The sequence below is a fragment of the Temnothorax longispinosus genome, chromosome 3, assembly GCF_030848805.1.
Source record: "Temnothorax longispinosus isolate EJ_2023e chromosome 3, Tlon_JGU_v1, whole genome shotgun sequence".
NCBI classification, from domain to species: domain Eukaryota; kingdom Metazoa; phylum Arthropoda; class Insecta; order Hymenoptera; family Formicidae; genus Temnothorax; species Temnothorax longispinosus.
The window spans coordinates 3,846,820-3,861,470 of record NC_092360.1 but is presented as its reverse complement, the minus strand read 5'-3'; the positions used below and the strand labels follow the sequence as shown (position 1 = coordinate 3,861,470).

The following is a 14,651-nucleotide window of genomic DNA, read 5'->3' as shown; positions in this document are numbered from 1 at the left end:
AGAAAAAGAGAGAAGATGAAAACACTCTAAAGAGATCTTTAATAATACATGCAGCGTACGTGTTTACATCGATGGCCGTTGCGAGATAAGTGTCGAGTGATTCGGTAACGTTATAGAGTGCGTTACGTTGATAGCATACAGTTTCGTGTAGTAAATAAGACTCGGAAACGGTGCAAAAGTATAAAATACTGGAAATTTTGCGCTACGATCTCAGTATAAAGTGTGGCCTGTAGTTGGACGTGTAAGATACGTAGACCTTTATCAGGAGCCTTTAAACTATTGGACTGCTGACTACAACAGACTGCAAAGATGCAGATGATGACTATCTTGCCACTGCACGAGCTGTTGCACGTATTGGCCTGGTTGGAGGGCATATGGGTAACGGATGACGTCGCAGAGGCCTCGTACCCGACCATGAAGCCCTTTAACTACTATGACATGATAAACATCACATCCATCGGTCAGCCGTTGTTCAACTATGTCGCGCAGAGCTGGCATCCGTTAACGGGGATACCGCTGCATCGGGAGACCGGCTTCCTGCAGATCTTACCAGAAAGCAAAAAAGTCGCCATTAGTCTGATTGACAACTTAGGAATCTTCACTGTCGAGGAGGGTGATCTGATGAACGACGACAACGGTACCATCGATGTGAGAAGCACCAATGTACTGATGACGGACGCCTTTATGCCGTCTTTTTCTCCTGTAACAGAGGTACGATCGCGTTTCCTCCACAAATCTCGCACATTGATAATTATGTGTAAGTGTATAATTACTCATTGACGTCAATTTTTTTCCCCACATAGACACGTCGAGTGTACAAACGTGACGGCGACAACTTGGAGCTCATCTTCTACATGGCGACGTCGAAGACACCCGAGTTGACGGAACATTTGCGTGCAAAGTATAAAAAGGTGGCCTAAATAAGATATATGTGCAATATATTTGCAAAGGATATGTGTGTGTCCATGAGAAGACACGAAAGTAGGGAAGAATCTCTAAAATCTATGAATTATCATGATTATTTTTGTAATTATTTAAATAGGAAGTAAAAGCGATATTTTCGAGAAATATGAAACTGTATATATATTCCTCGATGTAGCTAATAAATAGCAACATAGACTTAATTTATTAATGCAGCGCAGTGTATTTGTTCGCACACGTTGTACGCCTTCTCTTATTTCGTTTTTATCAAAGTGAATCAACTAACAGCTAACTGGAAGGTTGGAGGGGTCGGGGAATACGATATCTAGGAGAAAATTTGCGACTGGCACGCGACGTGACCGCATAGAGAATGCATGCGCCAGAGATTGCATCCTTAAGCGTATCCTTTCACGCTCGATCGATGGAATTTAGTTATATTTCGTCGCTAACTACCGCAATGTGACTTTTATTGATTGCGATATACTTCGGCATTGCGATTGACGTCGGAATTACGTCGGAGTACCAAAAGTTTCAATCACGTTATATATATATCTCCTTAAAATAGAATTAATGGTACAAAATCGATAAAATAGAAACTTTTTATATAGGTATAGTACTTTTCTACTTTTTATAGTATTTTATAAATAATTAATTTATAATATTTTATGATGCGATAACAATCGATAAATCCATTTTAGTCTAACTCCAGGGACCTTCTTGCGTTAAGGAATAAAACTCTGATTTGTGACAAAAATTTCTGCATTAAAATTTAACGAATTTGCATATTGTGAAGAATTTAACAAAAAAAGCAAGACAGCCTACACGAATGAAAGGGCTGAATGGAAGAAAATTGTTAATAAGGTTGCTAAAATTCCCTCATCCTGATGTAATCTAGAGGAAGAAAAATTTAACGAATTAATAACGTTAAAAGTGTTTGTTTTCTGTGAAACTAGGGTATTTAACTAACTGTAAAGATCGGTAACTTGATTTTGAAGAAAAAGAATAAGATCGTAATAAAGAAGAAATTAATAATTAAACTTCTTATTTTTTCATATAGCGAATTTATAATGTATCGCTTTAATTATATTGTTGGTACGAGGATTCGAGTTTGACTTTAACAACGCGAAAAATCACGATTGATCGGAAATGATAATCGTGCGGGAAGAGTCCACTCAGTCCACACACATAATACACACGTGGTGGAGAATTGGAGAACGCGGGCCCGTATTTCGTAACATCGTGAAATTCAAGTTAAACGGCCGCTGCTTAGTCGCATGAATTCGCTCGGTATAAAGGGGGTGAAGGGAACGTAACACCTGCGTGTTTATCCGCTGAAACAGCCCCGACCTGCCAAGGCGGGCTCGACGATTCGACCGCGACAGTTGCTCGCCGCGTCGGCATGACGAAGGATCGTTTCCTCGCCCTGGAAAAAGCCGGACGTATCGGACTCAAATATCGAATATTTCGCGCACGTCAAGTGTTCGTTTCGTTATCGTCGGTACCGCTATCAAACGCGAATAATTCAGAGCAATTCGAGGGTCCTCGTGACGCGACACTCGAGTTCTCTAATAATTTAATCTCCGTTTGACTCAAGCTTATCTCATCATTTTCGAATTCAAAAAAGTATGCGTTGCATTCAAATCATTATCATGTTGAATCTTTAATCTCCTTTCCCTTCTCGATCGCTTCTTATCCTTGCTTTTTTTGCTTGAGACATATGTCTTTAGTTCTTTTTAAGCAACGTCCATTTTTACGATTCTAATATTCCACGTTCTCCAATGACTTTCATTCATTTTTAATATTTCTTCACGTAATCTTCCTTTCTAGGATCTTCCACTTTTTCATTTTTGTCAGAACCTTATAGACCTCGTGTTTCTTCCGTCTTTTCTTTCATTTTACAGAATCTATATATATTTCTTACGGGGAGATTAACGTAATTTGATATTCACGGGAATTGTTGAAAAATCGAAGAGAGTAAAAACGCATTTGCGCACGCATTATTCATTTCTTCTTTTTAATAAATTCTTCTTTTTAATTAAATAATTCTTCTTATCATTCTTTTCAATGTCCTTTATTAGAGATGCCTAGAAATTGCTCGAATCACGATTATCGGCGCCGCAAGACTCTGCCGTCTTTCGAATCGCATCGTACGCGAACCCGAGCCTCTGTCGCGCGAAGCGTTTGAATCGATTGTGCGTCGATCGCTTCGATGTGCACGATCGATCGTCCTTCGACTTCGTGACCTCTGAAACTCTGAATAGCGCGCGCCGCGCAGCATGGCACCGCTTTACGACGGCCACGACTATTACAAGAGAATGTTCGAGCTTCAGGAGAAGCTGCGGAAGAGGCAAGTATATATAGTCGCTACCATCCTGGAATAGTCACGCGAACGCGCGATTATCGCGGGACTATGATTGTCGATCAAACCATGAATGTCGCGAATTTTCCAGTGAGGAGGAGAGGATACGATTGGAGGAGAGATTCAACGTGCTCATGCGAGATTCTCGTAACAGGTAAGTGCATCCGTCCGTTCGGGAATCCGAGAACTTGAACTCTCCGATTTTGCCACGTTGGCAGATTTAAATTTCGAGCAGATGAGAGTCCAGGTCACAATGTGACAGTCGTGACACTATCATGATTGTAGCGAAGTTAATAGTGAACCGTAGTGAAGTTCGCTATATATTTGAAAAATTAACAAGCAAGTAATTGCAAATCTTTTGGTCGAAACATAACTCATTTATTATGTATACTAATTTATAGCTTAATGGAATCTAATTATTATATATTTATTATTATTAGTGCACTATTCTATTATTAATTAAGGATCAGGAAAAGGCGATAAGAACGAGTAAAAAAACAAAAATAAAAATATTATCAAATTAATCTTTATTTTCGAAGGATAGCAACAGAGTTGCTCTTTCAGATGCTTCAGCAATTAAAAGATTTGCAATTGACGCGAACCTATATCTTGTCTGGAAGCTATATTTTTTGAAGCCTTATACAAATTTCTCTGTTTGAAAATGTTAAAATGAGTCATTCTAACATTTTGCCTAGTGCAGCAACGATGTTGTAGAGAAATTACTTGAAATACTCGATATCGATCCAATGGCAGTCCGGTTTTACGGAATGTCACGATCAATAAGCGCCACGAGCGCAATCTCATTCCCGTCGAATATCTCCCCGGTCGGGACGACGCGGATTCCGTTCTCTTTCTCGTTGTTTACGCGTCCCGATTCGTGTCTGGTCGAGATATCCGAGACATCTGATCGATCGCGAGAACAGGATAAAAATGTTCACGTATTTTATGTCGCACGACAGTGCGCGTCTCCGTTTTTAAGGGCGATGCGTTTAGTTATATTGTCGCGAAGACTTAGGCGACTACGCCACCGAGGTCACGAAAGTGGTCTCCTAGGCTTGATCGTGAGGGCAATCGATCGCTCTTTAGGTGTATATATTTTCACGTATTATACATACGTAATTTTTGAAAGAAGGTAAATGCGTATGAGATTACCCAATGTAACGTGTAATCTTAACCCTAGAACGCACAAGTCATTTTTTTTACCTTTTAACTCATAACTGGGGTCAATATCGACCCCACGCTTTTTTTATCGTAAAATCGGTCCTACAGAGATAAAGGGCCTTAATAGTACATGAATTTATTCGTTTTTTTAATAAAAAAGAGAATGGTATGCGATAAATTTAATTTTACTCAAGTTTAGTTAGTGAAAAATCCATTTAAAGACCGAAAAATGCAGAAAATTAGCAAAAACCTCTTTTTTTTTTAACAAAAATTTGTATCTTTTTTTGTAATCAATCGATTTTCAAAATTCAAACAAGGTTTTAAAGAGGACACATTAGACAATTGGAAAAAAATTGTTATCGTTATGTTCTGTTTAAAAAGTATATTTATTTAAGATTATAAAAATGAAGAAATTCGCAAAGTTGAAATATGGAAAAAGTCGATGAAAAAACCATAAAAAATTGTATTTTAAGTATTATTTTATTTTCATTTGATATAAAATAGTAAAAAATATGAAAAAAATGAAAAATACTTATTTAGTCGCATCACGCACAATCGCAGCAGAAGATAACTCTGTGATCTTCGCAGGCGGCTCGGTGGCACATTTCGCAATACATCTGAGCCTTGCGATCTTGTGCCCTGGGACACAAGCCACATCTTGCGCGCTTCTTTTGGCCGACTTGTTTCATGGGCCTCTCTCCTTGCCCAAGGATCGTATGGATGTTGAAACGAAGCTCACGACGAAAATTGGGCAATTGTAGTCTTGCTCGCAGGTGCGGCTCCACTAGGGCTTTTATTAGATTTTTTAAGAACTTCCTCCTGTTAAAAGCCTCTAGATTAGCGTTGGAGTTGTAAAGGATAAGGGCGTTAATTCCTCCTTGATCAAGCATTGCCAGCCATATCCTCATGGGCCACCGTAAAGTCTTTCGAGCTGTCGAATATTCATGGCACATTTGATCGAATGAATCGGTACCTCCTTTTGTTGTATTATAAAAATGAATTATCTCCATCTTTTGAGTCTCCTGATTGATTGTTGCACAATCGTGGAAGGTCGAGAGCAATATGACGATTTTATTTCGTTTCGGAGTGTGGGCCACCAGAGTCATTCTCCCATCAAATGCGAATTTCGACGATGGCACAGGTCCTGCGCTTCGGAAATGGCCGGGAATTTCGCGTTTGTTTTTTCGAAGTGTTCCGACCATCGTGATTGAATGCTCTGTCAGCATCTTCTCAAAAATTGGTATTGACGAGAACCAATTGTCACATGTTATATTCCTTTTCGTTCCGTGCAGCGGCTGTGACAACTTCCGGATGTAATAAGATGGGACACTCTCCCCTTTCTCTGTCGTGACTCTTCCCACGTATGGCTCAGCAGAGAACATGTAGAACGTCCTCGAGTCATTTAGCATAACGATCTTTATGCCATACTTATCGGGCTTGGCGCCATTATACACTTTGAATGGACATCGTCCGCGAAAAGAAACTAATTGTTCGTCAATTGTGCAGTACGAGGCTGGATTGTAATATTTTGTACAATTCGATATAAATTGTTCCCACAGCTCACGGATTGGAGCGAACTTATCGGTTTCTCTTCGCTCAGCCCTTGTGGTTTTATCGTCAAAGCGTAAATTTCTCGAAATTACCGAGAACCGATTACACGACATCGTTGATCGGTACATTATCGAGCCATATTCGGGATTCCATAGATCTTCAAGATTGGTGTGCGATGTCTTCTGGAGACCCGAAAAGTACAATAAGCCGATGTACGCTTTGATTTCCACAATTCCAACTTCGGAGTACGTGCGATCTTGATCATCATCGATTTCAAGCGAATCCCGATAACGACGAATTTCTTCATTTGTATGGCGGACAATCTTTTCAATGAGGGAATCAGGGAACAGCAAGCTCCACATTTGAAGAGGAGTGCTGGCTCGTCTTGCCTCACCGACCGGACCTGGCAAATAAGATACCGGAGTATTTTGCCGGCTCTGGGATCGTTGCTGCGGTGTCGTATACCATCGGTGGCCATCTTTTCCATGAATGATGCTTGGATTCGAACGTTTTCTAGAGTTACCTTCGTCCGGTTGCTCGGATATTTCGTCAGCGTCTTCCTCCGACTCCGATCCACTGAATTCCACCGCATGATCTTCTTCCTCGGAAGGAATATCGGATGCTTGTTCTCTCTCGGTCGCTCTGAGAGTTTCAGCGAGCGCTGATATAGGTCTCAAATTATATCGCCCAGCCATTTTCTGCAAAATGTCAATCTTATCTATAGGCAACGGGATTTTTACCGACTAAGTCGTGAGATATTTTGTCTTAAGGGGATCCTGCAGCCGTATAATTTACCGACATTATCGTTTTTCGATGGATCTTTTAATTGGCTTTACAGAATTGCAAGTTTTTGGTCTAGAATTAAAGTACGCACAAAAATCTAGGGCAGAAAACGCGATTTTATATCAAAAACGCCAAAAAATTAAAAATGTTACTTATTTGGGCACATACGCAGCTGTCACCTGATGACAATATTTGCTTAAAACAAAAATTCTGCAGTTTATACATACATAATTTTTATCATCTGCCCTTGGGAAAACATGTAGGAATAATATCGTGCAAGTAGAAGTAAGATTCAATGCGTACAAAAAAAGATCCATCGAAAAATTATTTTAGTAATGCAAATATGGATGCAAATGACAAGAAGAGCAGCAACAGTAGTTGCCGGATCTTGCGAGAGATGGCGAGCAATCGAAAAAAGGACAGATGTCATTTCGTTAGACAAAGACAGATATAGGGAAAACAAAATTAGAAAGGTTGACATTATCGACATCGAGGAAGTTCGCCAGTCACTGCAGGATCCCCTTAAATAATATTTATGACTATTTATGCTCAGATTACGTAATAATACATGAAATATATTGATTCTAGCAAAAAATATAAAATTAGCTTACCGTGACGAAACACAAACGGAAACTCACAACTGGGGTCAATATCGACCCCACGTACGCTTTGCGACGGTGCTGCGTCACTGCCAGCGAACAACTAACGCTGCGCCCGACGTAGCCCTACTTTTAGAGAGTTGAAATGAATTATGGTTCAGGTCCTGAGTCGATGAGTCGAACAGGAGCGTAGTTCAAAGTTCGCCTGGGGTCGAAATCGACCCCAGTCATGCGTTCTAGGGTTAATTTATTAACTTTTCAATTGCAATTGACCAAACTATATATTTGTAGAACTGACAATGTTATAAATATAGGTGAGAGAGAAATGCAAGAAAGCGTCTTCTTAGCCAGCGTGTTCTTAGAGCTTAAACCTGCCACTCAACGGTAGCTCGATCCATGATTTTTTTTATTTCAGACACGACGTCTGTATAAATCGGTTGCGTATGAGGTACATACAATATCTGGAGGAGCAGCGCACGAGGGATGAGAGGAATCACAAGCTTCTCGCGGCGTTGGACAGAGTTATGAACAAGCTTGCACTGATAAGCGCGAAAAAAGACAGACTCAATGTTCTCAGAGTGAGTGTTCATTATTTGATCGGAGAATCTTTAATTATTTTGTAGAAAAATTGCTTTATTGCTATATACATATATATACACGGACACACACACACACACACACATACGTACATTATATATTTAAACTTAAAATTGAATCTGACAAACTTTCTATATAATATAGTTACTCTAGTGTAATAAAATAAAGCGAAAAAAACACCAATAATATTCAAAAATTGCATATAAAAGGAAATCCTAAATAATTTTACATTTTAATCTTGTTTACGCCCAGCAGCATTTCGTAGCCATGAACTTCTGACTGCATTTAAAGCTTCTGATAAATCGCTGTTCGGTAGTAGCATCAAAAGTACAATAAAGAGAAATAAATATTCTACGAATCTCTGAGTTACCTAATATTGTATAATAAATTAAAAACTTTGGGAAACGGAATACTTGAAAGAATATAAAATACCTTGAAATAATTCCCAAAGTTTCAAAGCATATGTATAATTTTTCATATACATATATACAAGATGGACAAAATACAGCGTTATTTACTCACGCTGTATTCTGTCCACCCTGCATGTATGTACATAATTTTTCTAATTTTATACGTGTCGAAAAATATGAATGAGTTTATTTGTAACCAAAAGCAGGTAAAATCCTCATGTCCGTTTATTTATGGTAGATAGGAATTAAGTAAGACCCGTTAAATTTTTTAATATTCCATATTTTAATTTAAACCTATATATATATATATAATCGATCGAAGTTGTAAATGCTATCGACGTCGATCTGATTTGCTATTTCGATCTGGGAAAGCTGTAGACACCAATTACGTCTGATCGATGTCGATCCGATTTACCATTTCCCCCTGGGTATATCTATCGACGTAGTTGTAGTACTTGTCGATATGGTGTCATTAAATGCATAGGACATCTTAGAAAGAATAAGTTCTGTCGGAGAAGTTGCAACATTCGCACAAATGGGTAATTTAATCGGGGAAGAACATTCATTGACAGTCGATACTGGAATGTTGCACGTTGTATAAACACGATAATGTGGTCGGGTCTTGTTTTTGTAAACCTGTACGCCAACACTGCGCTGCATCATGGAAGTCTGTATTCCGACGTCTCTTCTTGTATCCGCAACTTCAAGAATGTTGAATTTTTTTTTCAGAAACAGTACGAAGCTTATCTACTTCGCGCTTACGCCAATCACCGGCCACCCGGTAGCGTCACCGGAGATAGCGGCATCGCTAGCCAGAATGAAGATAAATACCCGAAGAAGACTGTCACGATGGCACATCCTGATTTAACGAGAAGCGTTTCGTCACCGAGAGTGCATCCGGGGGCGCCTGATCCTCAGTCGAGTCAATCAAGGTTTACCTTCGCGTCCAAGTTCCACGATCAGATTACTGTAGACGCCTCGTTAAATAATCCTCCTCCGATCTTGACGGCTGCGCCATCAGGTGCAACCCTCGATGTCGATCATCGTCAGACGAGTGCTCTACGCGAACCGCATGTTTATGCTCCCGTGCCGAACGCTCATCAATATCCGCGGATGATGCCATCCAATTACATCGGAAGTGCGCCTCGTAATCTTCAGCATGTCCCGGACATTCGCGTTTCATATGCGGAAGCGCCGGTCCCGTCAATGGCACCTTCGGATAACATGCAGCCCCATGCTGTCCCTGCTAACCGATTCTTCAGGGAGCACGTGGAATCAGCACAAGCCGCGTCCGGTCTCTCGGCGACCGCGCGGTCTCCCGCTGGAGATACCGCGCGATATGAAGAGATGTCACGAAACCTGCCTGCTCCACGTCAATTCGACCCCTTAACATTACTTCAGTATCATAACGCCAATGTATTGCTGTCCGATCCGCGATTACAGGGAAGAGAGTACGATCCGTCCGATACCGCGGCCATGGGTCCGACTTTGGTGGCCGGGAATACGTATCGAACGGGATCTGACGTAAATGTCGCTAATCAAGTCGGCCCGCTGCCGGGATACATGGACTACATTCTGGCGAGTTCGCAAAGGTCCGACGACGAGGGATCCATTCGTTCCATCACCAGCGACGACCTGGACGGTCTGATAAGGCGAAATGAACGTTTTCTGTGGGGCAAAGCGGATGTTGCCAAGACACCGCACCGATCGCCGATCGCTTCGGGAGTAGACAGCGCTAATCTAAACGAGGACGACATGACGGCGATAGTGGAGAACGAACTGGATCGATATATCAGTAACATTCGAAAACTCCATCGGGAGCACGGCGTGCAGAGCTTGGACGAGCTGGACCACGAGCAGAACACCAGCGGCGACTTGTTGAACGTCTCCCTGTCGGAGGACGCACTGGAGCTTCCGGCCGAGGACCGGGCGAGGAAGGAGCAGCGGGTGCCCGAGGAAATGGGCAAGATCCTAGCACTGGCTAGTGATCTCGCGTCCAGGACGGCGAATCTGAAGGAAGTTACGCGAGATTCAGCCGGGCAGAACGGCGGCGGTAGCTCATCCACGGAAGTCGAGGACGGAATTAGACGTCGAGAGATTGCGAGAGGCGACGCGTCGGAGTTTAAAGGGAAACGCGAGGCTGAAGGACGCGCGACATTGGCGAGAAACGAAATTAGAGATGACGTTGCGACACACTCAGCGAAATTAGAGCAGGAGATTGCGCGCGGAGACGCGGAGATTGCAAAAGAGAGCTGGAATAACGCGGACGAGTCGCGAGAGCGCGATCGAAAAATATCTACTACGAAGGAAAACAAGGCGAACGAGGAAATAGCCACGAGTGACGAATTACGAATCGATGATCCGAGAAATGCGCTGAAGGAAAAAGGATTCGATCTTGTAACTGCTGGTGAAGAGTCGAACATCGAAGGTCTGTTCGATGTCACCGAGGAACTGGCACCATGGGATCTCGCGAGTGTGCAGAAAAAGGTTCGCGAGTTACGTTTAGACGATTCTGATGGAGACCGAGCGGTGGGAAAAAGTGTCGAAGAGGAGATCGCGAACTCGCGTGATTTGACACGATTCGAGCAAAGCGGCGTGAATGGCGAAGTGGAGAACGCGCGTCCTTCGCAGGATACGCTTTCTCGCTCGGAAGTGGAAAGGAAAGGGTTGGACGCGACTGAGGTGAGCGAGATCGAGGGACAAAACGAAACACATGGACCTATCGAGGATGTTGAAAACGTGCCTTCCACAGTTTTGAGTCAACAGTCAGCCGGTGAAGCTAAGGTCGCGTCGCAGCCAGGTGAGGAACCTGGCGAACCTGGCAGAAGTGACGGAAGAAAACAGGATAACGTCGAGACGACGGAGCTTCGAGTCGACGAGCAATTCGAAGGCGTGGTAAAAGACAGCGACTACAGTGTCGAGCAAGGCTATGTCGAAAATCCGAGCCAAACGCAGCAGTATGAGCAACAAGATCCAAATCAGCAATATTACGACCCAAATATGCAGTACGAAGCTGGTAACGAGGAGTACGAGAGGTATGCTGATCAAGGATACGCTCAAGAAGGCCAGGAATACGTCGAGTACGTGGAAGGTCAGTACGAAGGACAGTACCCTGAGGGTCTCAACAATCAACAGTACCAAGACTACCCTGACGCGCAGTACGAGCAGAATCCGAATCAGGCGTACGATTACGGCTACGACCCCAATCAGGGATACGCCGGGGATCCCAGCCAGCAATATGACCCTAATCAAGAATACGAGAACAATCCTGACAATCAGGCATACGATTACACCGAGCAACTTCCCTACAATCCCAATCAAACGTATGATAATGCGTACGAACAGGAGTACAAGGAGGAACAGCGCAATCCCGACGGTGATGTTGAGACTCGCGCGGAGAAGCCGGAGGCGGAAGAACCCTCGCAGAGACAGGCGGATCCGGAGTCGGAACACAAATCGGACGGTGACGCGGATAAATCGCAGCAGGCGGAAGCCGTGAACGAGGCGAATCAGTCGAAAAAGAAGAAGGACGTGATCAAGTCCCTGCTGGATTCAGACACGGACACAACGATTGAACGGAATGTTTCGAACACGGAGAGCGATTTTGATTTCAATTAAGATGCGTCTAAGAGGACGTTGAATTTGTTGAAGAAAAATTGCGACAATGAGATCTCCTTAATGAGATCCTATACTTTAACGTGACATGAATGTTGGCGATCAAAACAGATGGATATGAACAATGATTCTGATTTTGATTGAAATACGTGCAATGAGAGAAGAAAACACAGAGTTGATTAGATATGAGTGAAGATAAAACGTCTGCAGTGAGACAAATGTGATTTGAGGAAGAATGCGATTAAATCTTGAATAAATTTAAAAAACGGATTCAGTTATTGTTCACGAAAAATGCCTGGGATATGGACAGTGAATTTAATTCTAATTACAGTTTCAATTAGAGCCCACACGAGAGCTGTGTAACAAACGGAGAATAATTATATTTACGTCCGCGTTTCGCTTGCTACCGTAAATATCATATTTACATATGTAGGCGTAGAATAAAATGGTGAAACAAGATATGCGAGTGAAAATGTACGTTATTTCGTGCACCTATTTTCGAACAGCTTACAACTTAATTGGAGTATAATTATCATTCGCAAATGTGCATTTACAGTCACAAAAAGGTGAATTTGTTGTTATATGTAAATATACACTTGATAACGTTATAAAAATTGATTATCAAAGTTAAGAAAAGTTAATTAAGAAAAACTTTGTGCAGACGAGATAAGACGTACTATAAATTTGTTCAAGATTAATTAACTTTTATAAATTTAAAGCAACGATGCCAACTCGAAGACTTCTTTAAAGAATCGCTTGAAAAAAAATCAGGTTTCTTCCGTTTCGTTTTCTCATCCAAAATACATGCGCAATACGTGCAAACCAATAAATGAACATGTTCGACGAGTACATTCATATTTAATAATAGTAATCAATCCGCATATGTACGTCAATCAGTTAGACTCGCAGCGCATCAATCCACGCGAGTCGGCAGCTAGATTACTTTTTCCACCTAATGATATTTTTTTCATGCAAAATTCCAAGATTCTGGAGTTGACGGTTTTACGATAAACCGGTCCAAATCGCTCGTCAGCGGCCGCCCCAAGCTTTTTTATCATTTACGCGTTCATTTAAATATTTTATGCAATTTTCCACACACGACACGAGACCCTCGGTCCCTCCGTGTCCCATATAATTAGTGCAGCACGGCGACGCGTGTGGCGGCCAGCATGGATATCGCGCGGTATGGATTTTCACGGGGAACGACGGGAACGAGTCTGCGCCACAGCCGGAACGTCGCGGTTCGCAGCTGTGTCGCGCCTCCTCGACCAATCACGCTCAGTGCCACGCGCGTCACACCACGGGCGCAGTGCCGTAGAAGCTGCTGACGGAGAGATCGTTCGTACGTTTCGCCGCGAGTGCTCCGAGAAAGGTAGGTATACCTTTGTGCCTTCCTACAGACTCTCTCTCTTTCCTCTCTATCTCGTTCTCCCTCTTTCCTTTGGAATTATCGTCGCACAGTGGTATTGTTTCGCGGGACGTGCGACGCGCTGTCAGGTTCATTCCTTCATCGTGGCGTAATCACGGGCGAATTGGGTGAAAGGAACTGAGACTGAGACAGAGAAACAAAGAATGAGAGAAAGAGAGAGAGAGAGAGAGAGAGAGAGAAGTGCACATGCAAAAGAAATTTCCATGATAACGTTAATAAAATCGGTTTGCGGAATTTTATCGCAAAGCAGGATTATTCGTATTTAGATTGCGTTAAATTGAATCCTTCATTCGTGGCATTATATGTAAGTAAAGTATTTTTTAGAATATGTCGAAGGATTCGATTAAATCTAAATCTATATAACCTTATCAATATATCGGCCAACATGTACAGAAATATTCATGAGACATTATCAGTTTTATTATTATTATTTTTTACAAAAGGGGGTTGCAGTTTATATACATATATACGCGCAGAGTCAATCGTGCCTTGTTGACACGTGAATGTATATGTATAATATGTTGGAGCGTGTATATATCATGTATCTCCCATATGTTCTCCGATAAGCATCTAAATTCACATGTTGACGCATTAGCGACCCCCATGTGTCACCCCGATACGTCGTAGGTCGTGACTCGCGCGGCGTGCGTCAGACCCGGACTCCGACGACGCACAAGGCGACAGGCGTGTTTACGCGCGCGGGCCGCGGCGCAGCTGGATCAAGCGATCAAGTGGAGCGGTGGAGCTGGAGCGTGCGCCGGCGGCTCGCGGTGTCGATCGTCAGGTGTTCGAGCGTACTCGAGTGGAATGAGAGAATCTCGCGCGAGTCGCGCGTAGTAAAGTGTCGACCGGAGCAGCCGCGTGGAGCCGCGCGTCCGCCGCGTCCGCTCGAGCCGTCTCGCGTCGCCGACGCCGAACGTCGCTGAACGTTGCATGCTGAACGTCGTCGTGGTGAAGTGTCGCGTACGACCGCGCCGCCTCTCAACTGCGAACAACTTCACTCTGTCAATCGTGCGGATCGAAGCGGTTCCCAGACGGACGGCGTGCACCCGCGCCGTGATTGGCCGAGCGCGCGTGCCGCGCCGACTCGCGATTCGCTCGTCTTCACGTCGCCGTCCATTGTAGCCGTTCGCCCGGCAGCAGCGACGATTCATAGCGCGCGCGAGACGTTCCTCTTCGCAGACGCAGGGCCAACGAGACTAGCGAGTCTAAGTGTGGTGAGAGAC

General features: G+C 43.1%; 4 protein-coding genes across 6 annotated transcripts in view; 3 read left to right on the top strand and 1 right to left on the bottom strand.

Annotated features, from left to right (window-relative positions):
- Positions 1 to 151: 151 nt before the first annotated feature.
- LOC139809928 (peroxynitrite isomerase THAP4-like) lies at positions 152 to 1,124 on the top strand. Its single transcript, XM_071773219.1, has 2 exons — positions 152 to 711; positions 804 to 1,124. The coding sequence occupies exons 1-2, from the start codon at positions 310 to 312 to the stop codon at positions 918 to 920; spliced, it is 519 nt and encodes a 172-aa protein (XP_071629320.1). The 5' UTR covers positions 152 to 309; the 3' UTR covers positions 921 to 1,124.
- Positions 1,125 to 2,187: 1,063 nt separating this feature from the next.
- Positions 2,188 to 12,455, top strand: LOC139809917 (uncharacterized). Of its 2 annotated transcripts, XM_071773186.1 has the most exons (5): positions 2,190 to 2,544; positions 3,000 to 3,268; positions 3,372 to 3,434; positions 7,790 to 7,952; positions 9,111 to 12,455. In XM_071773186.1, exons 2-5 carry the CDS (start codon positions 3,198 to 3,200, stop codon positions 11,997 to 11,999), a joined length of 3,186 nt encoding a protein of 1,061 aa, XP_071629287.1. In that variant the 5' UTR covers positions 2,190 to 2,544; positions 3,000 to 3,197; the 3' UTR covers positions 12,000 to 12,455. The 2 variants fall into 2 exon arrangements, with proteins under 2 accessions (XP_071629288.1, XP_071629287.1); XM_071773187.1 differs by lacking the exon at positions 3,372 to 3,434 and having other exon boundaries at positions 2,188 to 2,544.
- LOC139809921 (piggyBac transposable element-derived protein 4-like) lies at positions 4,791 to 7,776 on the bottom strand. Its single transcript, XM_071773207.1, has 2 exons — positions 7,387 to 7,776; positions 4,791 to 6,690 (listed from the first exon to the last, which is right to left on the bottom strand). The coding sequence occupies exon 2, from the start codon at positions 6,685 to 6,687 to the stop codon at positions 4,987 to 4,989; it is 1,701 nt and encodes a 566-aa protein (XP_071629308.1). The 5' UTR covers positions 6,688 to 6,690; positions 7,387 to 7,776; the 3' UTR covers positions 4,791 to 4,986.
- Positions 12,456 to 13,026: 571 nt separating the features above from the next.
- Ampdeam (AMP deaminase) overlaps positions 13,027 to 14,651 on the top strand; it is a 32,802-nt gene continuing 31,177 nt past the window's right edge. Inside the window, exon 1 of one of the 2 annotated variants that reach the window (XM_071773198.1) lies at positions 13,027 to 13,368. The gene's annotated coding sequence lies outside the window, so the exon portion shown is untranslated. Of the gene's footprint in view, positions 13,369 to 14,122 lie in introns of those variants that run through there. The other variant, XM_071773199.1, reaches the window with a different exon arrangement.

What these genes read in the sequence shown, in the direction of transcription:
- LOC139809921 (XM_071773207.1), bottom strand. Translation starts at nt 6,687, where the DNA reads ATGGCTGGGCGATATAATTTGAGACCTATATCAGCGCTCGCTGAAACT.
- LOC139809917 (XM_071773186.1), top strand. Translation starts at nt 3,198, where the DNA reads ATGGCACCGCTTTACGACGGCCACGACTATTACAAGAGAATGTTCGAG. An exon ending in CAGGAGAAGCTGCGGAAGAG is followed by an intron (nt 3,269 to 3,371) that starts GCAAGTATATAT and finishes CGAATTTTCCAG; the next exon opens with TGAGGAGGAGAGGATACGAT. An exon ending in ACAGACTCAATGTTCTCAGA is followed by an intron (nt 7,953 to 9,110) that starts GTGAGTGTTCAT and finishes TTTTTTTTTCAG; the next exon opens with AAACAGTACGAAGCTTATCT.
- LOC139809928 (XM_071773219.1), top strand. Translation starts at nt 310, where the DNA reads ATGCAGATGATGACTATCTTGCCACTGCACGAGCTGTTGCACGTATTG. An exon ending in CTTTTTCTCCTGTAACAGAG is followed by an intron (nt 712 to 803) that starts GTACGATCGCGT and finishes TTCCCCACATAG; the next exon opens with ACACGTCGAGTGTACAAACG.